A 27,811-nucleotide genomic window follows, 5' to 3' on the forward strand; every position below is an offset into this window, starting at 1 on the left:
CCACTGAGCCACTGTGGCAGGGCTATGTCAAGAAAAAGGTGACCAATGGCTGCAAAAGACTAATTTAAGCTGCAATGTTGAGGAAAGCCAAAGATGTTTGTACTCATACTTTTCTTCAGTTTGCAGGGATAAGGTGGCCGCAGCTGACACAAGACAGGGTTAACTGGAGAGATATGGGAGATGCTTTTGTCCTGCAATGGATGTAGTCAGGCTGATGGTGATGATGATACTTTTCTTGTGAAGAAATTATGTCTACGTTTCTGTGGTCACCGATGCCAGACCAACAACCAAAACAGTGCCAGAGTTTGGATCCAATTACAGCACTGGTACAAAGGCTTCAGTTAAGCACACTGGCCCCCAAAATCCAGAGTCATCTTAAAGCTTAGGTTGCATGGCCCAAGCAGAGCCAAAACAGTACATACCAAAGTGGTAGATGTCGGGGGGTCCATGAAAGTAGGTTCCAATTCCATGACCACAGAATGCGGGCACAACTGTGAAACCAGCCTGGGATGCAACAATACTGGGAGAAAAAAATAAACAAAAAAAACTATAAAAAAAGCACAGACCAAATACTTTCGGTCACAGCTGCTTTGCGTGAGTGAAATGTAAACCTATGAGAAACCCAGCAGAAAAAAATACAAAATAACGAATGCGCATCCCATGCTACACACAAACAGAAGTGCAACAAAAATTTTTCTGTAAAGAAAATTTTTACTCACACATCAATTCTATAGCTTATATCCCCCATCCCCCCTTTTAACAATGTCTACAAAAGCATTTTCCTATGGAAGATTTTCAGGTGCAAGGATTATTTAGAGACTTACAAGAGGTGAAAATTAACTTCATTCTGCCCTCTGCTTACTCAACATGCTTCTTCATCTTGGCACAGCCATGCAAAACCCACATCAACATGACATTTTATTCCTTGCAAGAATGCAGCTCGCATCTAGGACCTCTGCATCCATCCATCCATCTATCCATCCATGGGAGAAGGGGGTTAAGCTTAGCTGGTGTTAGCGTTGTGAAGAGAATGACATTAGGAGGACAGGAAAAGCATAGTGAAGCCCTCCACATCTCTGCACTCAGTCATCTTGGAGGGTTGCGAGGAGGGGAAAGGCTGCTGTGCAAAGTGTAAACTGCCGCTTGGACTGCACTTGACCTCGGCCAAGTCTTCAGTGTTGCAAGAAAGAAGAGGAGAGCAAAGGTGCACAAATTCCTGGCACCAGTCTCACCCAGCACCTACAGAGAAGGCAGCAAATGTTTCCTGTAGGAAACCAGTACACAGTCCTGAATGCATGGCATTTTGCTTCCTATGCCCTCATTTGCACCCTGGCCAAGATTCCAGCATCCCTCAGCGCAGCTGTCAATCAGCTGTGCCCAGTGAAAGAACAGGCGAAGGGGCCAGAGGATCTTATATGTGAACATTTGGTCTCCCCATATGGTGCACAATGCAACGTTGGACCAACAAGGTCGTAACCATGCTCTCATAGTGCCTCGTGGTTTTACAGAGTTCTCACCCAAGCCCTCTCCAAGAATTCTAAAACAGCCTTGCAATCATGAGGCACTTGCAGAGTTACTCCCAAACACGGTTTTCCACTCATTAGTGTGTAACAAAGTAAACAAAACCGTGCTATGCTTATCCAGTTGCAAGTCAAGGCTCTGAGACTCCTCCTGAACTAAAAATTGTTGGCAAGCAGTTCTGTACACAGGACGGGGGTCAAAGATCCATTTCCCAAGCATTTCACCCCAGAAAAGTCGAGCACCATACCAGGTGAAAAGTCGAGCACCATACCAGGTGAAAGCTTGCACCCACTGTATCCCCAGTGGGTACCCGGCGGCACTGGAGATCAAACCCTGCATCTCCTGCACGTGAGGCAGATGCTCAAACCACCAGGATACAAGCTAATTAGTGCCAGCATGCATTTTGAAAGCGCTACAAGTTGCTGGCTGTGTGTGTGGTGAGATTTCCGGGCAATGATCAGATGACCATTGACCATTGAAATGAGCAGTGACCAAAGCATGTGAATAGTTGCTCTTTCTGGCCTCATTAGGCTGGGTTCTCCTTCCGGTTGCAGGGTGTGCTGCATTCTTCGTGTCCTTACCTGCAATGGTGACAACCAGTCAGCAACCCTCCAAAGTTAGTACTGAACGTAACCATTTGACAGGCTTTTGTCACAACCCTGCAAGTAAACTTTGCTCTATGCCTTAAGTTATGAGAGTTTGTAAGCCAAATGGCCAATGTCCTTAAAGAGATACTGCAGACAAATTTAAATTGGCCTCTATTGACAGATTACTGCATTCTAATGACAAAAATGCTATTAATGCTATAGCGTTAAAGGTCCCGTTTAGCAGAGAAACCGGCGTAATTGGTGTTGGCGTGTCGAGAAAATCTGCATTGGTCGAGAGGATGGTGACATCACAACCACATTATCTTGCACAGGTAATTCAAACACCCCAAAACGATCACTCAGTACAACAGTGGTGATGTCACTACACAATTCCTTATTGGTCTACAGGGTCGCTACGCCACTCCGCCACCACTACGTAGCGCCCCTGAAAAAAGAAAAGGAATTGTGCTGAAAACAGAAATGGTCGAGCCGGGACTTAAACCACTGCCCCTTGGGTTCAGTGCTGGGCACGCTGCCCTTTAACCCCTGAGGAACATTCGTTCAATTTGGTTAAAGGGAGGCCTTGCGTGTCTTGTGGAAAATAAAATTAAATAAAAAATAAATAACAAAAAAGAAAAGAAAATAATGAACAGTGTCCGTGCATGAGAAGTAACAGGCAAAGAGGACCACAGGCTGCTGAAGGAACCCATTAACGCTACCACATCATATCCTTAAGGCAGCGCTTAAGTGTCCTCTGAACTTTTTTTTTTTCACTAAAACAGAGTGTTTATAAGCTAAAAAAGGCCAAGAAATGAAATACACATATCACTACCACCAGCTGCTTTCACAAGCAAACTGGTATGTCAAGACAGTTTCTTGCATGCGGATGCTTGAAGTTGGGCTACACCACCAACCACTTTCGAATGGTGATCATGGAGTCATTTTTGGTCTCGATGTCACGAGTTTGAATTGAACCCAGAAAAACTTTCAAATCAAATTTTCTCAGCCGTAAATGCATCTTTTGCTGCAAAGCAAACATCAACATAGCAAGAAGGAGGCCTAGAATAGATTTTTACTGAGAACAAGAATTAGCTGGAGTTATCTCAGTGTTCCTAAAACAGCAAACATCCCTCCCATTTTCATCATTCTGAGATGATGTATGTAAAGTCTGCTGCGTAGTGCATGATGGTGCTATGAACATTAGAAATTGTCTGACAGGGAATAACTTTAGAGGAGACCTAGGCAACGCACAATGCATCATCATCGTCATCAGCCTGCCTGCACCCACTGCAGGGCAAAGGCCTTTCCCATATCTCTCCAATTAACCCTGTCTTCTGCCACCTGTGACCATCCTATCCCTGCAAATTTTTTTATCTCATCCATCCACCTAACTTTCTGCCGCCCCCTGCCTCGATTGCCTTCTCTCGGAATCGTCTCTTACCCTTAACAACAATCTTAGCAGGACGTCATTAACCCGTGTTTGTCTCTTGACCCACTCTGTTATCTGCCTGTCTCTAAACATTACACCAATCATTTTCCTTTCCATAACTCACTGCGGTGTCCTAAATTTAAGTTGAACTCTTTCTGTTATCACCATGTTTCTATCCCATAGGTGAGCACTGGTAAGACACAGCTGTTATATATCTTCCTCTTGAGGGATATTGGTAAACTGTCATTTATGATCTAAGAGAACATGCCAAATGCGCTCCAACCGATCCTTATTCTTCTAGTTATTTCCCTCTCGTAATCCAGATCTGCAGTCACTACCTGCCCTAAGTAGACGTATCCCCTTACCACTTCCAGCGCCTCACTACCAATCGCAAACTGTCGTTCCCTTCCAAGAGTGTTGAACGTTACTTTGATTTTCTGCATATTAACTTTTTTATACCCACAGTACAGCTCTGCCTGTTTATGTTATTGATCATGTTTTGCAGTTCGTCCCTTGAGTGACTTAGCAAGGCAATGTCATGAGCGAATCACAGACTACTACGGTATTCACAATTAACTCTTTATCCCCAACTGCTCCCAATCCAGGTCTCTGAATACCTCCTGTAAACAGGCAGTCAATAGCATTAGAGAGATTGCAACTGCCTGTCTGACTCCATCCCTAACTGAAATATTATTTCTGTCTTTATGGAGGACTGTCGTGGCTGTGCAGCTGCTACAAATGCGGACAATGTATTTGAATGTAACGAAAACAAGGTGAGTGAAACATAGAGCAACTATACTCCGCGACAACTTTACTTGGCAATGCAGCCAACACTACAGAGCCGAAACATGTTTTCTCTTTCTCTGCAGCTGAATATTTTCCTCGACTGCCGTTGTTCGTTTGCTCTTAAAACATACTATATTGGTAACACTTGTTATTTAAGGCATATTTCTAAGTAAATGTGCAATTGGAGTGTAGCAAGGTCATGGAAAAAACAGTTTCTTCGATTACAAGGAGTTCTTTAGGTGCTTCCAATCCAAGAAGCTCCCATTGATCATGCCAGCTGCTCCAGCAACAGAGCGAAAAACCGTGCAGCAAGCATCGTGCGAGGTGGCTGCCCTGCAGCCAAACCATTGGCAGAGGCCATCATCAAACCATTGACCATCAAGGCTGGTGAATGTAAGGCCCACGAGCTTTTGGCTATACACAATGCCAGTGCTGCCACAATTCTTGTAAAAAGCTTCGCATACAGCTACCGTTATAAAAGGAGAGAAATTAAAAACTACAGAGCTATGGTGGCTGGAGAAACCGGACATGCTTGGCAAGTTCCCTGAAATCTAAGAAAAACCTAGAAAAAAAAAACATGCTATTCTGCACATGTTTCTTTTACTTGAAACATGGTGCGATTTCCTGCAAGGAAATTGCAACCGTTGATTTCAACGGTAACATTCTTTTCACCTCTTATAACTAAGAATCTGTTACAGATGGGGTTGAAAACGCACATTCAATGCCTGATGGTAGAGGCAAGTTTGTCACAAAAGAGACCAGGCCAACAAACTGATAAGACTGAGAGTGCAGCAGCACTTCTGTGTTTTCCTTTTTTCTTTTCAGGACCACAACAATTTTCATGTAAAGATAAATTTGATACCATCATCATTACCATCATCGTTGTCCTAACTAGGGTCACTGCCCTCCCGGACCTCCTATTAACCCTGTCTTGTGCCAGCTCTGGAAACCTTATCCCTGTAAACACCCTAATCTCATCCACCCGCCCGACCATCCACTGCCCCCTGCTATGCTTGTCTTCTCTTGGAAACAATTCTGTTACCCCAAGGGCCCATTGGTTATCTTCCCTTCACATTGCATGCCCTGCCCATGCCCATTTCTTCTTCTTGATTTCAACTAAGATATCATAAACCTGCGTTCGTCCCCTGGCCCCCTGCGCATACCATCGGCCAAACAGAATTTTCACTTCACATGCTCCACAAGTAGTTGACGACAGTCGAGGAATGCATAAGCGGAACGCCAGTGTTACCTGATGACACGGCCAATCGCACTGAGCTTCTGACCAGGGCCACACACACTGATGGCTCTCTCAAGGCACTCCCTTGTTGTAAGCACCAAGGCTTTGCCCCTGTCATCCACGGAGTGACCCACCATCACAGTCTCAGCACAGTCCCCGTGGTAGCCATTGTAAAACACCTGGGGTACAAAGATAACAAGTGCCACATCATCCAGGGTTTTCAGAACACAAGACTGAGACAGGGCATGTATGTGAAAACAAAATACACCCTGAAAGCCATTGTTTACAAGGCCAACTTCTGCCCATGGCTGCAGGAGACAAATCAGGGTCAGAAGAAACAGACGCATCTCTAGCTGCAGTGGAACGTTGCAAGAGCTTGACTGAAGGACAGTCGGCCATGTGGAAAAGTTTGATGGTGCTCTTATATATAGCGTAATGAACAGAAAATGGTTACTAAGGAAAAAATAGGCAGACCGATATTGTGCACAACAGAAAAGTGTAACAGAATGTACGTCTGATGACAAAACTAATGGACGACAGTAATTGGAAAAAATGTGAATTTTGTGTAAGCCACTGCATGTAACCCGAAATCGAAACCTACAGCCTGCAATTTAGGGTGGGCATTTAGTGCCTGTCATTTTCAGGCTGTGTGCCCAGGGTGCACAGGAATAGTGTTTTTCAACAACATGTATGCCCCGCAAACTTATGATGCTAGGTGTACTTGTAATCCACAGCAAAAGAGACGATATTACAGAGTGAAATACTTGAAGGTACCGGGAACTAGACCGCCTGTTCTCCTTGTCTTCACTGCAGATAGTTTCATAGTTGTTCAGCAAGAAAGGGAACTTTCTTGTGAAAAAACCTATACTAAAGGGTCACTGAGGACAAAATAAGTTGGCCTAGACTAGGAACTAGCATGGCTAGATTACTGTTTTCAAAAGAAAAAGAGAGAGAGAGAGTAAGCAGAGATTTTACAATATAAAAAGACCAAGAAATCAAAAACAGGTACATTGCTACCACAGGCAATTTTTACAAGCAAACTGCACCACTGCCAAGACAGCTTTTTGCACATGGATCCCTGAGCTAAGGCTACACAGCCATCCACTTCGATTGATGATGGAGCCCTTTTTGGTCTTTACGTCAAGAATTTGAATCAAGTGGCAAGAAAAAGAAGTTTCATTTTCAAATCCAAATTTCTCAGTGACAAATCATCAATGCAGCCAGAATGAGCCACAGGATTAATTTCTACTCAGAATAAAAATCAAATAAAATTATCCTCAGTGTCCTTTTGAAGAAGTAAACCTGTAGAATGCATCTCCATGAAAAAATTTTTCATAAGAACAAGCATGGCATCACACCCAAGCAAACCATCAAAGCCAGTTGTTGAGCATTTTAGATGTAGTAAATAAATAAAGTAAAAGGTAAATTAAAATGGCCATGAAATGCTGGAGGAAATGAGAGAATAGAAACTAGATTGCTTGCAAACACTTCCAGATATGCTGCTAGTATTTTGGATGAGGTCCTTCAGACATTGAGGCAACCTAAACCCTTCAGAGGTAAACCATACTGGCCCCAGCAGTAAAGGTGTCATTCACGAACAACCGCATACAACCAAAGTAGGACTACCAGCAACTTGACCTCACAGTAAAAGCATGCATCTAAAACTGCAGCAAAAAATCAATGTGTGCCAGTTTGATGCTTTCCATGCTTAGAGTGTAATTTTTTTTTAACATAACTTACCAAATGTTCAACAGTGCAAAACTCTATCTTCTGGTGCATCAGGCTTTGTTTGTTCCTCACACACAACTTTACAATGCTCAGGTGAGACCCACTTGCCCTGGGTTATGCAGCAAACTTCATGCAGGAAAACAGTAAAAAATGTTGACACCTGCGCTTAAATAGACCATTCCCTTCTTTACCAAAGCTCTAGATGAAGCGACATTCCTGTCATCCCAGGCACTCATACCCACATGCTTGTGCTCACAATTTCCAGAAAGTTTAGGTAAGTTGCACATAACAATAGGACCCCTAGTACAAAGAACCAAATGTTGTGGTTGTCCCATTTCTGCCATGAAATGGCATTTCTTGTCTATTTCCAGTACAGTCGAGCCCGTATTCATCGAACCCACAAATTCTGAATAATTAGATATATTGAACACAGATTATCCCCACAAAAATCCTATCTGAAAGTATAGGAAAGTTGCACAGCAGTATATTGAACTCCAATTTCACCGGTCATTCGATTATTTCCCGGAAGACAACATGAGCCTGTTCTGCTGGCTTATTGCGCTCTTTTCAGGGTACATCTAACAGGAGAAAGCAGCTTTTAATTTCTACTGCATGAGCCATGCAAGTACCAGTGCCAGATAGATTTTACATGATGCACACCTGAAGATGTGATCACAGAGCAAAATCTCAGTGCAAACAAGCCACCGACATAAAAGAAAAAAATTCTGCAGGATGTCATAACAAATGTGCACATTACCGCAGTTCCTTGGCACCGCGCATATTTAGTCATTATAATTTTTTGCACGAATGTATTGCAACCAGCGATTATAGTTTCTCCAAAGTGTGCTACTCTGTGGTACCTTTCTCTAGCAACATGGTTATAATGAAACCACAGGCGTGCACAGGCCTCTCCATAAGGGGTGCCAATGCCCATGGTAGCACTTGTTCATGATTTCTGGAAAGCCAAGAACAATGAGGAACAAATTTTACCACCCTCTCCTCCATGCCTACTAGGCGGGCCACTGCTCCCCTCAGTCACTCATTGTGCAAGTGGAACAGCTGCCAAGCTGTGCAGCGAGTCTCCCGTCATGCTCGTAGATTGAGATGCCTTGGACAGCACTTCTCCTCATCTAAAGCTGCCATATCACCAGGCACAGCCTGAAACTCAGCTCCAGGTAGAGACTGTGGCTGAAGTTGACATGCTGACAATGTCCTTAAATTTTTTAACGACCACTGACCATTTTTTCAAGCCCCATGTGCCTTTTCCTTTTAACAATTTTATCGCACTTACCTTCGCTATGTGCCATGAATCATTTTACACCATAAGAAAACTTGACCCACAGCATATCTATGTGCTCAGTGCAATTTGGCTAGAGATGCCCTTGAAATATAACAATCCATTATCGTCATCATCACAACCTGAAAGACAACCCAGTTACTCCTCTGGTCATAAAGGTGACCTGAGAACGTTCACAAAGCTTAGAAACAGATTACTGCCGAAAGGTACAAAGATCCGGCAGAAATAAACATGAAACACACAGCTAAGTGCCCCTGCAAAGTGACAGAGTAATATGGAGAGAATCGAGTAATGCTCTAAAGAATGGAGGTAGCCTAAAAGCGGTGAAGAGGAATTTAGGCATAGGCAAAAACCAGATGAATTCGTTAAGAGACAAAGAGGACAATATCATTAGCAATATGGATAAGATAGTTAAAGTAGCCAAAGAATTCTACACAAAACTACACAGTAGCCAATGTAATAAGGAAGTTAATGAGAGAGGTAGTAGCGCACAGCACTGGGACATCCCGCCAATAATGAAAGAGGAAGTAAAGAAAGCTTTAGGAGCAATGCAAAAGGGGAAAGCAGCTGATGAGGATCAGATAACAGCAGGTCTGCTGAAGGACAGAAAGGCGATTGTGCTACAAAAATTAGCCACCCTGTACACGCAATTCTTTAAGACGTCGAATGTACCAGAAGCTTGGAAGAACACTAACATCATCATAATCCATAAGAAAGGAGACATCAAGAACTTGAAAAACTATAGACCGATCAGCTTACTGTCTGTTGTCTATAAGGTATTTACTAAGGTAATCGCTAATAGAGTGAGGACAACCTTAGACTTCAATCAACCAAAAAGCATAACCAACCGCTACATATAGCCTTTATAGATTACAAAAAAGCATTTGACTCAGTCGAAACTTCAGCAGCTATGCAGGCATTGTGAAACAAGCTTCAAGGAGAGCCTGATGTAAAAATACTGAAAGATATCTATAGCAGATGTACAGCCAGCACTGTCCTCCATAAAGTCAGCAATAAAATTCCAATAAGGAAGGGTGTCAGGCAGGGAGACATGGTCACACCAATGCTATTCACCGCCTGTTTCGAGGAGGTATTCCGAGCCATGGATTGAAAACAGTTGGGGATGAGAGTTAATGAAGAATACCTTAGTAATCTGGGATTCGCTGATGACACTGCCTTGTTAAGTCACTTAGGAGATGAACTGCAAAACATGACAATGAGTTAGACAGGCATACCAGTGCCATGCGTGTAAAAATTAATATGCAGAAAACCAAAGTAATGTTCAACAGTCTAGCAAGGGAACAGCAGTTTACAATTTATAGCGTGGTTCTGGTAATAGTAAGGCAATACATCTACTTAGGGCAGGCAGAGACTGCATATCCAGATCACGAAAGTGAAATAACTAGAATAAGAATTGGCTGGAGCGCATTTGGCATGTTCTCTCAGATCATGAATGGCAGTTTACCGATATCCCTCAAGAGAAAGGTATATAACAGCTGTACCTTACCGGTACTCATCTATGGGGCAGAAACATAGAGGCTAACGAAAAGGATTCAACTTAAGTTAAGGACAGCACAGCGAACTATGCAAAGGAAAATGATAGGTGTAATGTTAAGACACAGGAAGAGGGCAGAGTGGGTGAGGGAACAAACGCGTGTTAGTGACATCCTAGTCGAAATCAAGAGGAAGAAATGGGCTTGGGCAGGGCGCGTAGTGCGAAGGCAACAAAATCGATGGTCATTAAGACTAACAGACTGGATTCCAAGAGAAGGCAAGTATAGCAGGGGGCAGCAGACTTAGGTGGGTGGATGGGATTAAGAAGTTTGCGGGGATACGGTGGCCACAACTGGCACAGGGCAGGGTTAATTGGAGAGATATGGAAGAGGCCTTTGTCCTGCAATGGGTGCAGTCAGGCTGATGATGATGATGGTGAAAGTAAACCAATTTTAGTCATGCACCAATAATGCAAATCAAGTACTGAATTAGTGCTGTGCAATATAAACTGTTTGGTGCAAGACAAACAGCAGGTACCAGGATGGCATGCTTGGCCTTTTTTTTTGCTGCAGGCACGTCATGTGTATATCAAACAATGGTCATCTCACACAATAAAGGTAAAGCACAATGAAGCGAAAACTTACACTGACGTCGATACTGATAATGTCTCCATCACGCAATGGCCTGTCATCCGGAATTCCATGGCAAGCTACGTTGTTCACAGAGGTGCACACAGACTTTGGAAACCACCGGTAGTTGAGTGGTGATGGATATGCATTGTTCTCAATGCACAGTTTGTGGGCATACCTGTCCAGCTCATCCGTGGTAACCCCTGCCTGCACAAGAGGAGTTGATTTGCTGGTACACATTTCATCTACAAACGAGCCACAAAATCATCCTGGTTTCTGTAACTGCTGGCTTTTTTCATATGTATATCATAAAGAGCATAAGAATGCACAGGTCTCTACATAATGGGGGATGGCAGCAAGAGTTTTTGGTGGTACACACGTCTACACGTCTGTCTAGAGCACTCGAACGGCATGCTCAGTTGTGCATTTGTGACAATCCCTGCTGCCTGGCAGGCCAAATGTACATGAGAAGTTAAACTCGACCCTTAGGGGAATGTACATGCAAGATAAGATGTTTCGAACCCTAAGCCATTCTTAAATGATGCCAGTATAACGCCCTGTGCGCTATTCGGGCACTCTAAGTGTTCGGACGTGTGTAAGCGTTCATGTTTTGTGAGTAGCAAAGAAGAATACGGAACAAAATTTGCGCCCCCTCCGCCATGTCCATTACGAAAGGGCGGGGGGGGGGGGGGGGGGGGGCACTACAACGCCTCCTCCCAGATGCACGAGCCCCTTGTTTCCGTCTACCCATGCCTGCTCAAAACATTGGCATCGAATGTGCTGCAACCTCCGGACACTCGCAATCTGTTCGCCAGAAAATCACCAAAGCTTTGTATTTTCTATTTCTCTGTACTGCATTGGACTCAACTCCGCAGCATGATTACGAGTAAGCTCATTTACTACATCTCAGATGAACTTCTTGTTTGTGTAGAATTGACCATACCGAGCTCGCTCCGGTATACACAACTCCAAATGAGCAAACAAACGTGAGAGAGAACACTCATCACCATCATCACCAGAACACGTAAGAGTTACCTTGACTTGTTTGGACACTCGACTCAGGATCATCCTAGCGAGCTTACACGCTTCGCGCATGCGGGCAATTTGTTCCTCGGTCTTAATTTCCACCTCCTTAGGCACCCCCACCACAATGCCGCTGATAGCGTAGCTGGGCCTGGCGATGCTGTCAGGGACATACTGCATGGGACTGACGTTGCCCGGCTCCGTAATCACATCGTAGTTCGGTGTTCCGATGCCACCTTTCCTGTAGCGATCACCGTGCGTTAGGTTTGTTATCCGACGAGTGAAGGGATTCTGGTGAAGTTCGGTGCCCGTTGACAACAGCAGCGTTTTGGGAAACACAACAGGACCGCTGTGATACAATCGTCGTTCCGCAAATAGCGCTGCCGTAAACCGGGAAGTCAGCAGCAACTTCAAGGTTCTTGTTCCTGCTACGCAGCAAGCCATCGTTGAAATAGCGCTCAGCGATGGTATGAGTAGCAGCCTAGACAATGAGTCAACACGAAAGGCCAGCTAAAAGCACAGTATGTGTCTATTAATTCATTGCCACTCGTTGGAGTACTGATTTTCAGCTAGCAGAAGCGTAGATGCACTGAGGAACGAGGCACCAGTAGCAGACGCAGATTCAAACAGATGATAAACAAAAGCGCGGCTGCGCCACCTGGAGCTAGCGGTAACGTGTTTGTTTACCCCGAAGCCGACCTGCTTTGATCCCAAGGTCATTGCAACTATCAGGTGAGCAGTTCGCGTGATATGAGCAGCAAAAATTATTTACGTCTGATATTACGAAATCACTACGGGCAAAGCGCTAAATGCGAACTGTGTAATATGCAACCGGGCTGCAGGCTGCCGCGCTTTGACACGATCCCTAGCTTAAATCCGTGTGTGCGAGCTAGGATGCGTACGTTGCTTTCTCTTCCCCTCATTCATCTTACTACATCAATATACGTACGGTGTCGCCCCCATGCAGGCGCTATGGGCTCCGTGCGCTGCAGTTTGGCGCGCGCGAGTGGCGCCACCTGGTTAACAGCGGTGGCGAAAGGCGGACGCAGCCAACGCAGCTCTCTGGTTAGGTTCAGTTTGCAGTGAGCGAGGCGAGCGGTGAGGTGTTTCGTCCGAAGGCGAGAACAAATTTGGATAATTATGGGTGCTCTACTTACTGCTGTGTTTACTCAATGTCATAACAGCTATAAAAACACTGCAGTCAAAGTACCGAATATATTTAAACGCGTTTCTTGGACATCGTGCATGCTTGTTCATGCACAGAGGGTATGCTGGAAATGAGTGCACTGTGGAATTAAATTCATGGGAGTGAACTGGGAAATGGGTGTTTCGAACGTGACATCATTGGTAGGAGCTGCTTTATGTAGAGTGAAGGAATGCGTTCAGTCAGTCACAGGAAATGGCCTACGGTGAAGTCCTTGGAGCTAGCATCTGAAGTTTAAGTCTTCGTTTGTTATGCTCATCTGTAGTTCAACGTGTCAATTTTGTTTCTAGTTTTTTTTTCGTGCGTGTGTGTATGCAGTGGGAGCGACGTCGTACTTTTGAGAGTGCTTATGTCGTTTTTCACATTGTTTCACCTAAGCTTTTGTGTATTTATTTGCATCATTTTATTTCCTTCAGTGGTTTAAAATTTTGTATCTTTATTTGTTGCATTTATGAGATCTCAAATCCTGTTCTAGACGAATAAAAAGAAAAATAGAGAGTGGTTCAAATTTCTCTATATATTTCTTGGATTTCACAACATCACTAAACCCTTAATTTCGGGAATTAATCTTTTGATTTTAATTAGGTTTATCGTCCCAATGCAACGAAGACTATAAGGGGCGCCATAGTAGGAGGTTCCAGATAATTGCAACTACTTGGAGTTCTTTAACGTGCACTGACATCGCGCAGTACGCGGGCCTCTAGAATTTTGCCTTCACCGAAATGCGACCGCCGCAACCAGGATCGAACACGAGTCATTTGGGTCAGCAGCTGAGCACCATAACCGCCGAGCCACCGCGGCGGCCTTTCTATAGTTAAGTATTTACCAAAAGAGAAATGCGACCAAAACAATTCATGTAATTGGTGCCTTCATGAAATTCCTGAAATGAAACTGCTCTAACCGTGGAAGATACCAAAAAACCCAACATCTTTTTGTATGCTTAGAGCTATGCTCCTCTGAGGGAAATATATAAAGTAAAGCAGGGTCAATCGTGCAGGATGTAGAGCACTATCTGATATTTATGTGTAGTAAGTTTGCGTTTTTCGCATTTCTAGCCGACCATTCACAGAGTCGATGTCACAGTGGATGTAAATTACATAGCTGATTTCATTATTTTGGTCAGAGCCTTGTTTCTCAAACTGTAAAGGTACTTAATTAATCTCAATAAGCTCAACTGCGCTGCCAGATATTGCAGTGCCGTCGGGACTGCAACACAATCATGGTTGCTCGGAATCGGTGATCAGCCCGAAAACGAAATGCAGCAGCGGTGGCGTCAAGGCTTTCAATGCGTTGAAATCCGCAGAGAAGAAGGCGTTGACTTAGAATGGCATCGCGGTCAGTGCGCGTCTGCTATGCGGCCGGGCTGGCGCTAACGCATTGGGCATGGAGGAAGGCGCAGGGCCACCACGGCCAGTCTCGAGGGGACGCGCGCGCTCTCCCTTCGAGAGACCGGCCGTGACTGAGCGTCCGGTTAACGCGGCGAGTGCCACGAGGCGGCGCTGGCGATGTGGTCGCTGCTGGCGCCACCATACCAGCGCACGGAGCCCATAGAGAAACATACGTAAGTATCGATGGATGGATGAATACGGCTGAACCCTTTAATAATGATAATTGGTTTTTTGGGAAAAGGAAATGGCGCAGTATCTGTCTCATATATCGTTGGACACCTGAATCGCGCCGTAAGGGAAGGGATAAAGGAGGGAGTGAAAGAAGAAAGAAAGAATAGGTACCGTAGTGGAGGGCTCCGGAATAATTTCGACCACCTGGGGATCTTTAACGTGCACTGACATCGCACAGCACACGGGCGCCTTAGCGTTTTTCCTCCATAAAAACGCAGCCGCCGCGGTCGGGTTCGAACCCGGGAACTCCGGATCAGTAGTCGAGCGCCCTAACCACTGAGCCACCGCGGCGGGGGCTGAACCCTTTAAATCGAGCGGTGGCTCAAGCCACCTAGCCATGTCTTGTGAAATTTTACTCCTGTCTTGCTTTTAGCCACCAGTCGTATAACCTGCGCTTGGTTACTTCTACCCGCTTAAAATCTACTTTCCCTTCACTGTCCTTAAACCCCAATGCCTTGGGTAAATCAGCCCCGCTGCTTTCCACTGTAGCGTGAAGCCCTTTACAGAAAAGTATCAAGTGTTCAGCTGTTTCCTCCTCCTCTCCGCACGCAATGCACAACGTGTCCATCTCGTGGTACCTCGCAAAACTCCAGTCCTGGCCTCATACAACAAAAAGCTTCCCCTACAATTATCATTATAGATATTTTCTTTGCCAGTTTCCTGCTTTTAAGGTCCAGTATGTTCCCAGTGCCGATTTCGTCAGCAGCCCTGTTTTCCACAGAGCTTTAACCTTTTTCTTAACCAATAATTGCTGATTTGTCCCCTTACTGCTGTCCAGATATTTGCTTGCCAATTTTCTAGTTCGCTTTCGCCAGTTCTTGTCAACATTCTTTATATACAGGTATCTGAAAATTTTCCTAGCCCACCACTTTTCCTCCATCTTTCTCAATCGTTCCTCAAATGCTATCTTACTGCTAGCCTCTCTGCTCTCGAACGACACCCATCCCATATCACCCTGTACCCCCTGATTTGGTGTATTGCCATGTGCTCCCAAAGCTAACCTCCCTACGCCACGTTGTTTAATTTCTAACCTTGCTTGAACATCTGCATGGTCTCATGCACAGGACCGCATTACCGAAAGTTAGGCTAGGGACCATCACCCCTTTCCAGATCCCTCTTACCACTTCATACCTATTGTAATTCCACAGTGCTGTATTTTTCATGACAGCTGCATTCCTACTAACTTTATTCATTACATATTTTTCATGCTCTGTCAAATACTCAGCACCGTTATTGATCCACACCCCCAAGATACTATTGTACTCATCCACTGCTTCTAGCGTGAACTCCTGTATTCTATGCTCGCCGACCTCATCATTAAATATTGTGACTGCAGATTTTTCCTTACTAAACTTGAAACCTAATGTATCTCCCTCTGTACCACATATGTCTATCAACTTCTGCAAGTCTTCCATGTTGTCAGCCATTAGCACTATCTCATCGGCGTATATTAGTCCCGGTAATGACTGTTTAATCCATTCCCCTTGCTTGAAAAAAGAAAGGTTGATGCCTAGTCCGCTCCCCTCTAGCTTGGTCTCCAACCCCTGCAGGTACAACATGAACAACAAAGGAGAAAGAGGACATCCTTGCCTAAGCCCTCGCTGTATCTCTACAGGCCCGGATATATTTTTTTCCCATTTCATGAGCACTCTGGTACCTTTATATATATGTTTTAAAAGATTAATTACTCGCATCTTCCACATCCAATGTGCCCAGTATGTCCCACAAGTATTCTTGAATAACGTTGTCGTAGGCTCCCCTAATATCCATAAATGCTAGCCATAGGGGCCTGTGTTCCTTTTCAGCAATCTCTATACACTGCGTCAATGAAAATAGATTGTCCTCCAACCTCCTTTGTTTACGGAACCCATTTTGTAGTTCCCCTTTATATGAGCTGTAATGCACACACTGCCGGCAGGAAACAAAAGCAACGTATTTTCTCTTTACTGCAGTGCTTAAATTGTGCGATCAGAGGTGGTGATAAAGCTGCGTATTACTGGGTGAAATTGTCCAAATGATCTCAGTTTAAATGGTGTATTTGCCGATTCCCTAGCTGTTCCTGCTGTGACCAGCATGTCTGCCCTGGTAGAATTGTAATGCATTTCTTTGGATGAACTATTTGTTTAATGTCCATCATTTTCTAACCTTTCTGGAAAGTTATGTGTTAAAGCAACGTTATATTGTTCATTTTTCCGGCACACGTCACACACACACACAAAAAAAACAGACAGAGAGAGAGTAGACACCACGGCTGCCAGGCTTTCATTAAAAACTATATAGCAACTAGACCAGCTGTCTATACTTAGAGCAACAGTTTCCTAATGGTTCAGCAGACTTTAAAAAAATGAAGGAAAACACATGCAACCACTTGTTGAGGGTTTCCCACAGGTGAGTTATTGTGTATAATTAATGATTAATAGCAATGTTTCCTCACTAAATTTTGGTACAAGTAGTGCAATTCATAGCAGACAAAATCTAAGAAATATAGCTGAACTATTTTGTTAGTTGATCATAATTACCACACAAGCAATAGAAAAGGCTCTCTTAAATGAACAGCAAAAAGGTTAGCAGGAATCAGCAGATCTCAGTTCAGAACCAGAAGCCCAGCTGAGACCAGTAGATTCCGTAACAGAAAACCAATAAGCTTCCTTCTAGAGCACATAAAACCCAGTACAAAACTAGTTGGTGCCTTTTACTGGGACCACTTCAACCAGCAGTAAGCCACGTTTCTTGCTGGTTCCAGATGAAACTATTAAAAACCAGAAGACGACACCATTAACAAGTTTTTCCATGTGTTTCCTCTAAATTCAAGCTCAAGAAAGAGTGGATAATCAATAAAGCGTGTGGTAATAGCCATGATGGTTTGAAATGAGCCATTTCATCCCTGATAATTTCTTTGGGAGCACCACTGCGAGCACCCTTTAAGTATACCTTCAAAGAGACAATAATGTATTCATTTCTCAACTCGAACCTGGTCTGCAACTTGCATGCTCCAGTAGTGGCTATGGAGACATCTACACCAAGTGCAACAAAGCAGGCATGTTTGGCAGTTAGTATGTTTCAGTTACCCTAATGTATATATGGATTAATTTTAATTCATAAGAAAGGAGAGGTCAAGGAGTTGAGAAATTACTGACTGATCAGCTGACTGTCTGCTGCCTACTAGGTATTGACTAAGCTAATCGCTAACAGAGTCAGTACAACCTTTTGACTTCAATCGACTAAATGATCAGGCAGGCTTTCGTAAAAGATACTCGACAATAGACCATATTCGCACTATCAGTCAGGTGATAGAGAAATGCGCAGAACATAACTGACCCCTATTATAGCCTTCATTGATTATGAGAAAGCATTTGACTCGGTGAAAACATCAGCTGTCATGCAGGCATTGCAGAACCTGGGTGTAGAAGAGTCTTATCTTAAAATACTGGAAGATATCTGCAACGACTGCACAGCTACCATAGTCCTCCATAAAGTCCGCAATAAAATTCCATAAAGGAAGGGCGTCGGGCAAGGAGACACAATCTCACCAATGCTATTCACCGCCTCTTTACAAGGTGTTCAGAGGCCTGGATTGGGAACAGCTGGGGACAAGAGTTTATGGAGTATGCCTAAGTAATCTGCGATTCGCTGATGACATTGCCTTGCTGAGTCACTCAGGAGGTGAACTGCAAATCATGATCAATGAGTTAGACAGGCAGAGCAGAACGGTGGGCATAAAAATTAACATGCAGAAACCCAAAGTAATGTTCAACAGTCTCACAAGGGAACAGCAGTTCACAATTGCTGGCAAGGTGCTGGAAGTGGTAAGAGAATATACATGTTTATGCACAGTGCAGAGGACGAAGACGAGAGACACAGACACATTGTCCACTCAAGGCAGGTAGTGCCCTCAGATCCAGATCACAAGAGTGAAATGGTAACTAGAATAAGAATCAGTTGGAGCGCACACGGCATGTTCTCCCAGATCATGAATGCGTTTACCAATATCCCTCAAGAGAAATATTTACAACAGCTGTATCTTACCGGTAATCACCTATGGGGCATAAATGGAGGGGTTAAAAATTACGGACAGTGCAGTAAGCTAAGGAAAGAAAAACAATAGGTGTAACGTTAAGAGACTGGAAGCGGCCAGATTGGGTGAGGGGGAACAAATGCAAGTCAATGACATCCTAGTCTAAATCAAGAGGCAGGAACGGGCTTGGGCAGGGCATGTAATGCGAAGGAATGATAACCGCTGGTCCTTAAGGGTAACGGAGTCAATTTCAAGCGAAGGCAAGCGTAGGAGGGGGCGGCAGAAAGTTAGGTGGGTGGATGAGATTAAAAAGTCTGTGGAGATACGGTGGCCGCAGCTGGCAAAGGACAGGGCTAATTGGAGAGATGTAGGAGAGGCCTTTGCCCTGCAGTGGGAATAGTCAGGCTGATGGTGGTGATGATGATTAACGTAGAAATTCAAAGCACGTACGTGTGAACCAACTGATATGGTTGGATTTGTCGCTACTCCCATATGTATAGGCTTTCATCAAACCATAAAAGCTTTGAACTATCAGTTCTCACCCAAATAGCCAGTTGATGGCTCGTAATGTTCACACTTGTCAGCAGTATGAAAGAGTAACTGGAGCGCTGAAACAGGGCAAGGAAATGAGGTTTGAGCGATCCAAGGCCAAACATTTTTAATTGTTGAAGTCGAGGGAGGAAAAGGAAAATTTGGGACACTTACTTGCTTTCCATTAAGACTAGCTGCAGCTGCAATAATGGCCATTTGGACCCTGCTCTTGCAATCTGAAAAATGCACATCTTTTGCCTTCATTGCTCTGTTCAGCAGCGTGAACCTTCAGTGAAGCTGCTTTCGTTTCTTCCAAGTCCACCAAGGAGATCGGGTTCATCCTTGTCCAGGTAGTTTTCAGTACTCGGCTGTCAAAAGGACACAACAGTCCAGCTGCATGAGAAAGCCAGCCTTGCAAAACTTCCATATTCAATGAAATGCATCTTGCCAAGCAGACTCCCATCTGTGTTTTTCAGTGTGGAGGCAAACAAACAGCAGTGCGCCTTCTGTTCATCATCACCCTCAGCCTGACTACACCCACTGCAGGGCAAAGGCCTCTCCCATATCTCTCCAATTAGTGCCAGCTGCGGCCACCTATTCCCGCAAACTTCTTAATCTCAATCGCCCACCTAACTATCTGCCGCCCCCTCCTACGCTTGCAGTCTTTTGGAATCCATTCAGTTACTCTTAAAGGGACACTGAGGAGAACTCTATAAATTTTTTTTTGTTAGCAAAATCTGACAGTTCGCCATTTCATGGCTTTGTTGCCGCTTGTCCGGCCGCGAAAGATGCATTTATTTCAAAGAAATTTGAATTCGAAGTTGAAAAAGTTTTTCCCGCCGCTCTGATTCAAACTCAGGAAACTCTTATGACGCCACGGCAACTCTTATGACGTCACAAAACGGAGTGACGTGAATCGTGACGTAAACGCAGACTCCGTGATTTCTGACGGCTAGCGGTGCTGTGCGCAACCTTCCTTTGCAAGCCTCGGAGATTCGTGACTTCCATGAAGTAAGGAAAATTCCTCCAAGGTGGTGCCTCTTGTCCAAGGAAGTCATCACGCTTGTACTTGCGAGAGTGGCCTGTGGCGGCGATACCTGTATTTTGGTTCTTGCTATTTTCTACATTACAAGAGCTTTGTTTTCATGAAGAGTGGCGTTTTTGTGATCAGGAGCTGCTATTCTATGGATACAAGCCAACTTCAATTTCTCCTCAGTGTCCCTTTAAGGGAACCACTAAGGGCCACTGCAACAGGTGGTTTACATACAACTAATCAGTGTATGTGGGACTTTGAACCATACTCTATGATCATGCAGAAAGGATAAGCAAGCAGGTGCCATTTGTCAACAAAAGTTTATTGTGAATGAAACTGCATTCCTAACAAAGAATGAGTGTATAAAAAGAAAAATGTGAAACACGAAATAAATAATATTTCATTTAGTTTATGCAAACTGAATTTTGCTAAACCACACCGGCACACAATATCCAGTAAGGCATCAGCCTACAAGACTTGTTAGCACAAGCAGTTTATTGCACAAGTTTTTACATAAAGTTGCGCTCCAATAAGCTCAACATACCCTAAAAATTAGCATAGTGTGATCATGAAACTAAAAAGAGATATGCCATTGTTCCTTGCAAGACTTAGCTGGTCTGCTGTAATCAAAAGGCACACATTCATTCTTTCGTAGCAAAGCTAAGAAACTTCTTATTTACAATGCAACAATGTAGCAAAGCGGAAAACTACCAAGCCAAACTTTTGCCCGTTTCTATGCGCTTGTTTTGGCGGCAATACAGAAACCCCCGAGAAGAGAAGAACATTTACAACAGTGGGCGGCAGCCCAAGTCCAAAGCACGTTTAACACAAAACAAACGGCAAAAGAAGGAATATGGTGACTGCGCTTGGTCACGTGTACACACATTTATAACCACTGCACACACACAGTACAGTCAGTGTACGCAGGCACACAGTTCACCCGCCCATCGCTGAAGGGGTGTCTCGAAGAGCACTTCCACACGCACCTCCAGTGTTGTTGAGCGTCTTTAAATCACAAAGTGTAGCTTTCTTGAAGCAAGGAAGAGGATGCAGTGGCTGGAAAGGGTGCCATGGTGATGCTTCTTGTAGGGGTTGCTCACGGGAAGACTTGTTGGTGACACTGCAACTCGTAGCACCATGGATTTTTAAGTCATCCCGCCAGCACTTCTAAACACTCACACGACGATTCCAAATGTGCTCACAATGAGCAATCATGCGCCGAGCACAGACCTTATCGACTGCACAGTCCGTGTAACCACATGAAAAGGGCGAACTGTGAAGAAACTGGGAAACAACAAGACGCTGAGCACAAGAAAAATGGCTCCACCTTCAAGCTTCACCTTGAAACAGCACGCATCATCACTCGTGCATTTGGCCACTTGAGAGGAGAGGATAGGAGACCCCCAGCAGAGCTCTCTTGAATATGCTCGCAGGAAAGGAAGAACTTGCCTCTGTCTGCTCTCAGTTGACCTTTGCTTATTGTGATGACAGCGGCGGTGGGAGCGACCAGTTTGCAATGGAAACTCTGCCACCCATTCGGACGTGCCACCAGAGGCCACCGGGCCCTTCCTAGCCACTGCACTTGAGGGTGCACCTCACTCGTCGCTATCCCACTTTGTGTTCATCTTCTTCTTGAGCCGCTCCTCATCTGTGGCAGGAGAGGATGCCCTGTCCGCAGCCGCGAACGATGCCTCGAGGTGGGTGAACTGCTGCAGGGTGGGGCTCAGCGGCCGCGTTGTGTTGGCTGCCAGCAGCTGACAGAGGCGGCTGTACTTGTCACGCCCCAGGAGCCGTTGGGCCAGCAGCTCCTCGTGGCGTCGCTCCAGCTCCTGTCGTTCCAGGTGCAGGCTCTCTACATCCTGCTGCAGCGACAGGATCTGGTCTAGCTTGCGCTTCCGGCAGTTTTGCGCTGCCACCTGGCAAGAAAGAGGGTGTTACAAGTTTTATGAATTGTAAGTTACAACGGTGAGTTTCAATAAAATAATTTCACTATGAAACAGTGCCTGTGTCATCGTCTTCCTTCCTTTTTGTTGTCGCCTGATTCACGCTTGCCTTTTGAGATGAGTTAAAGAGTGCCAGCTACTCAAGTGGCAGAAAGTGCAGAGCAGGGCTCGAAGGGAGCAGTCTCTCTCAGAACAGACCGTTTTCAGAAGTCTTGAAGTCAGCTTTCGAGAAGTTCATAGTACATTGATCAAGAAATGGCTATGCATGCTGACGATAAAACTAAGGCAGCTATAGCCAACGCTTACCACTAACATGAATAGTGCGAAAACGGGAACATATCTCCTTCTATGTCCAAAAACACAAAAACTGCACCTGTATCTTATGAATTAAAAATTAGCCATTCCACCGTAGCTTAATCATGTGCCATCTGTGTGAACCTGTGAGGACATCTTTTAAAACGATCAGTAGTTCAGGGTGATAGCACTGTCTACGAGCCACTGCAACACTGCCAAGCATTGTGTACTTCATATGTCACAGAGAACATGAATTTGTTTCCAGAAATATCGCTGCCACAGGGAAGACAGGCAGCATGTCACGCATGGGGCTCAACATCTGAAATGACATATGGGCTATGAGGGATGCTGGAGAGGATCTGGAGTCCTTTTAAGTGCGCTGACATTGCACAACGCATAGGCACCTTTTGTATTTTGCCCTCATTGAAATATGACTGCCGTGGTCAGGATTGAAGCCTCGACCATGGGATCACCAACCGAACACCAACGCCACTGAGCCACAGTGGTTAGTTCAATTTAAGGCAGGCAAGCCGACTGTAATAACAGACAACCAGCAATACAGCTTTTGTAATACAGGAAAAAAAGTTGACTAATGACATGTGCCATTACTATGCATTTTAAGGGAGGAAGGGGGTCTCAAAAAGAAAAATTTAATATTGAACTTAGCAAAAAGAAAACTTCAGCTATTATGTATTTTAGTGTGCTGACTTCAAATATGGTGTCCATATTTGTGCATATTATGTCGTTTCTTATTAATTCAGAGAATTTTGCTACAATTATTCTGACAACTTTTTGAAAAAAACTGGCTACTCAGATTAAAATAAATTTTATCCGAGAGGATTCTACTATTATTAATGCTTGCAATAAGGGTACTTTCATTGTTCTAGCCCTTCTGCAGCCAAAGTTACAATGTTTTGAAGTTCACATTAAAGTGGCGAGGAAAAAGGTGATTTTTTTTATGCTGTTTAATATTTTCACACTTTATTAAGAGTGATGTTAATGTTTTTATTGCGAACTCCAATCATTCAGCTTTCAAATAAAACAATAATGGTGAAAATGGCACGAACCAAAGCCAGGAACAGCTTTTCAGCAGTGTGTAGGGTGGTGCAGAAAATGAAACTGAGAGAAACGCAAAAAACGAAATGAAACATTTTGAAGCTGTGTAAGCACATTACAGTGCTTAATTTTCAGAAATAAAAAGCTTAGAAAGTCTGTATCACATTTTTGCCGTTGCCGCCGCTTAGCAAGCTGCAAAATGAGGTCGAAGGTACAGACTGTATTGTGAAGCAGTTTGTCGATCGCCACCAAAGCTACGACCACGTCGGTAGCTCTGCAGGCAATGGCGGATTGGCGTCTACGTGCTCGTTCGCTAGCGTCCACATCTTGCACTAGGTTGCAGAAATTGCTGCCAAACTGGCGATTTTATCATTGGCGTGCTTCGCAATTCCTCATGATCAGCGCTGGGCAGAAATGCGTCTACTCTGACCCGCTGCTGCCAATTTTGCCCGAGCCCGCGATTTGCTCTGTGTCGAAGGCGGACGCCGAAGCTGGTAAAGAAGCGCTTATCACTACCGCCGAATTGCACTCCCGTGCCTCGTTATCCCCTCTTCCGATCACTGCTTATGAAGTAAAACCATCCTCGAGCTCTCCGTCATCCGCTGCAGCCGCGATGTGTACAGCACTCGAAACGTACGCCGGAACGGCTGCCAAGGTCGCGTCATCCGCCGGTCCATGCTCAGGCACTCCGTTGCTGCTGGTTGACATCATTGCCGATGAACTTGCGTCTTCTGCTTGCTTTCTGCAACCTTTCTTACATTTTTTCCCAAACTTATGCGCGCTGCGAACTTTCGATACGGTTTCACGCCATGGTGGTCTTTTTCAAAATGGCATCGCAGGACGAGCACAGAGCGTTCAAAAAAATGGCGCCGGCCAATGAGCCGCTTGAATTTCACCATGTGGTGCCCAACAGCCAATAGCATTGCCGCATTTCATATTTGTTTTCTGTCTTTTTCTTGGAGACCAATCACAGTAGACCTTTCGTTATGGCGGGACAGAAAGCTGAGGCATCGCTCTTTCAAACGAGACCAAAGTCGCCTTGCTGCGCCGGCTACTTTTGACGCGACGCGCGACGCAAAACGGGCATTTTTTAAACCGATTTTCGCAAGCTCTCTTGTCAAAATTGCATCTTTGCGTGTCGATTTCTCGTAAACTAGGCGGTATTTAGCCATGAAACTTGAAATTAAGATGGAAAATGATGAGACATATCCAACTATGACAAAATTGAAAAGTCGATTTTTTCGCGATATTTTGGTCCCAAAGACCCGCGTCCCCCCTCAAACAGCACTGATTACCGTATTTATTCGAATCTAAGCCGATGGTTTTTACTGAAATTCCGAATACGAAACTGAGGTGTCGGCTTAGATTCGAGGATGTGGCTGCGCAAGCACCATCGCCATCGCCATCACGTTTTTTTTTTTTTTTCTCCATTTGCGTTGGGGGCTTTGTGGCTAGTGGACTCTCCGTGCGGTGCGGTTCTTTTGTGCACTTCGTCGACTTCGGTTCACGACGCGATGGCGCCGACAAATAAGCGGTGTCATTATACCGCTGCTTTCAGGCGAAAAGTTGTGCTTGCGGCGGAAAGTTTGTCCAACCTTCAAGCACAGCGAGAGTACGGCGTGGACGAAACAAATATCCGCCGCTGGCGAAAACAACGGGGCCAGTTATTGAACTGCGCTGCAAACCGAATGGCATTTTCCGGACCCCGCAAAGGCCGTCACCATGCGGTGGAAGATGAAGTCGCAAAGTTTATTAGGACGCAGAGGGCCGGAGCACTTCCTGTTACGACCGGAATTATTCAGGCGAAGGCAAGGGAGGTCGCGAAAGCACGCGGCATTCCCCGCACTACGTTCAAGGCAAGCAGAGGCTGGCTTCAAAGGTTTATGAAGCGGTTTGGCTTCAGCCTGCGGCGACGAACGTCAGTGTGCCAGAAGCTGCCCGGAGATTTTGAAGAAAAATTAATTTCTTTTCAACGGTATGTCATAAAGAAGAGGCTTGAGAAAGGGTATGGACTTTGGGCAAATTGGCAATGCAGACCAAACCCCCGTTTACTTCGACATGCCCATGGCGTACACAGTGGCCGAAAAGGGGTCAAAAGAAGTAAGACTGCGTACTGCGGGCTACGAGAAGGCACGTTCGACTGTGATGCTCTGCTGCACTGCCGATGGACGGAAGATGCCACCTTATATAGTCTTCAAGCGGAAGACACTTCCTGCGAAGGAAGAGTTTCCTAAAAACGTCATCGTTCGTGCGCACGAAAACGGATGGATGACCGCGGCAATGGTCGAAGAATGGATTAGGCTGGTTTGGCAACGTCGACCAGGTGCATTGTTGTGTCGAGATTCCCTCCTGGTCTTAGACTCGTACAGCGGACACCTGACGGACGGCGTGAAGGCTGCACTCTCACGAGGTGGGACAGATTTGGCTATAATACCCGGCGGCATGACCAGTCAACTTCAGCCACTCGATGTCGCCATCAACAAGCCCTTTAAATCTAGAGTGCGCAAATATTACACAGATTGGCTGACTGAGCAAGATCACGAGCTTACTCCGGCAGGTCGAATTAAACGCGCATCGCTGAGTCATGTGGCCAAATGGGTTGCAGCAGCGTGGGAAGATATTCCCGCGGAGATGATCGTGCGATCATTCCGGAAATGCAGCATCTCAAACGCGCTGGATGGTACCGAGGACAGCGCGCTGTGGGATGAAGATAGTGAGAAGGAAACCTCCAGCGAGGAAGACGACGCCGAGTGATCAGTCGGTCTCGTGAAAAGCACAGCCAGCTTTTATTTCAATACATGTCTTTCTTGTTCAGGATGGTCTCTTTCTGTCGGCTTGCATTCGAGTTTTTTTTTTTTTTTTTCGGGTTCGTGAGTTTTGGGGGGGGGTCGGCTTGCAATCGCGGCCGGCTTAGATTCGAGCAAATACGGTAGAACGCAACAGTACAGCAGAGGTTCGTTCCTGATTTCAACAGAATGCCTGTGCTGCATTCATTCAATATTGCCCAAAATTATGCATTTCTCACTCCTTTATTACATTTTATAAATGTAAAATTTTAACATTAGTTATGTTGTGAAGCTTACAAAAATTTGTTCACGTTCCAGTGACAAAACAAAGCCATACTGATGCACCTAAATGCAGATTCTCATCCAAGCAATGGCTCAGCCAAAAAGATGTTTGCGCTTCTTGGTATACACACGGTGCCTAAATGACCATAGTATAATTTAATCTTAGCAGGTCGGTAACTGTGAGAAATTTCAATGTCTGGGGTACTTGGAGTAGTATGTCTGCAATGGAATTACTTTTCAGGTGGCACCAGATAGTGTGCAATTTGTATATTATACCACACATGCACACACACACAAACCAGAATGAGAGGCACCATCCCCGCTCTGAAGCTGTGCAGTCACCCGGCTATCCTTTTCAAAGCGATCTTTTCATCGGCCGACTATGTTCATTCCAGGGTCAAAGAAATCAACCAAAACGTGTCACTTCTCCTTTGCTGCCTAAAAATATTGAAACAACACAACAAAAACACCCAAGACTTTTTTTGTTTTTCGCCCCCGGTGAGGCCACCTCGATTCGAGAACTACAGACTGCACACTCAAAACAAAAACGGCACTCACTCAACAGGCTACAGATCTCTTACGGCTCACAATTTGAGTTCTCCAAAAATACATTTCCACTGATTAATGTGCCAAGTTTCATGGTTTCTTACAAATAAGTTACTCATCCATAAGGCCGCATCAACACTGTTGGTGCAAGCAAAAGGGTACGGTGCATCAAAAGCTATCTTGGATGCTTGTGGTGCTTTCCTGACAATAAGATCTTTCCCAGTGACCATTCCACATGTCCCATATAAAAAGGAACAATTATAACGGTTTCAGCTCATTTCACAGTGTTGCTGTAATGCCAAGTTAGTAACAGAATCTGCCCGCAGTGTGAGAGAAATCCGGCACACCAGATCAGAAGCAACAAGCCAGATCAACACAACACAGTGGCACAAGGCCAGGAGCTCAATTTCCTTGGCTGTAGGAGGATGTGCCTGGCACTGCAACGAGACAGGGCACCAACGGATGACGAGCAGCCTGGAATAACCGGCAGTGCCGTACCTTGTTCTTGCCGCGCCGGCGTATGTCCCTGATCAGCGCCAGTTGTGCCTCTGTCAGCTCGTACTTTGCGAGTCGCTCGTTGAACTCATCAATGGGCAGGTCCACAATCTCGGCGTTGGACAGGGGCAGGTTGAGCGCCCGCGCGCGCTTCTCATCTCGGGACGCCCGTGCCTGCCGCTGCTCCTCCGTTTCGCCCACCTGCCTGCCGCACGCCATGGGTGAAGCAGCATCCTCGTCGTCCTCCTCCTCAGATGACTCGCAATTCTCTGTGGG

General features: G+C 45.2%; 2 protein-coding genes across 4 annotated transcripts in view; both read right to left on the reverse strand.

Moving 5' to 3' along the window:
• LOC144094074 (methionine aminopeptidase 1D, mitochondrial) overlaps window positions 1-12,412 on the reverse strand; it is a 28,201-nt gene extending 15,789 nt beyond the window's left edge. Inside the window, exons 1-4 of the mRNA XM_077627953.1 lie at window positions 11,744-12,412; window positions 10,724-10,915; window positions 5,573-5,739; window positions 423-520 (exon numbers count right to left, since the gene is read on the reverse strand). Coding sequence (XP_077484079.1) covers window positions 423-520; window positions 5,573-5,739; window positions 10,724-10,915; window positions 11,744-12,175 — 889 coding nt within the window. The 5' untranslated portion in view covers window positions 12,176-12,412. The remainder of the gene's footprint in view (window positions 1-422; window positions 521-5,572; window positions 5,740-10,723; window positions 10,916-11,743) is intronic.
• A 7,375-nt stretch (window positions 12,413-19,787) lies between these two features.
• The window catches only part of cnc (NFE2 like bZIP transcription factor cap-n-collar), a 136,656-nt gene continuing 128,632 nt past the window's right edge, over window positions 19,788-27,811 (reverse strand). For all 3 annotated transcript variants that reach the window (XM_077627956.1, XM_077627954.1, XM_077627955.1), the window contains 2 exons: window positions 27,539-27,804; window positions 19,788-22,049 (listed from right to left, as the gene is read on the reverse strand). In XM_077627956.1, the coding sequence (XP_077484082.1) occupies window positions 21,729-22,049; window positions 27,539-27,804 (587 nt within the window). In that variant the 3' untranslated portion in view covers window positions 19,788-21,728. The remainder of the gene's footprint in view (window positions 22,050-27,538; window positions 27,805-27,811) is intronic.

Source organism: Amblyomma americanum, chromosome 6 (assembly GCF_052857255.1).
Source record: "Amblyomma americanum isolate KBUSLIRL-KWMA chromosome 6, ASM5285725v1, whole genome shotgun sequence".
Lineage (NCBI taxonomy): Eukaryota > Metazoa > Arthropoda > Arachnida > Ixodida > Ixodidae > Amblyomma > Amblyomma americanum.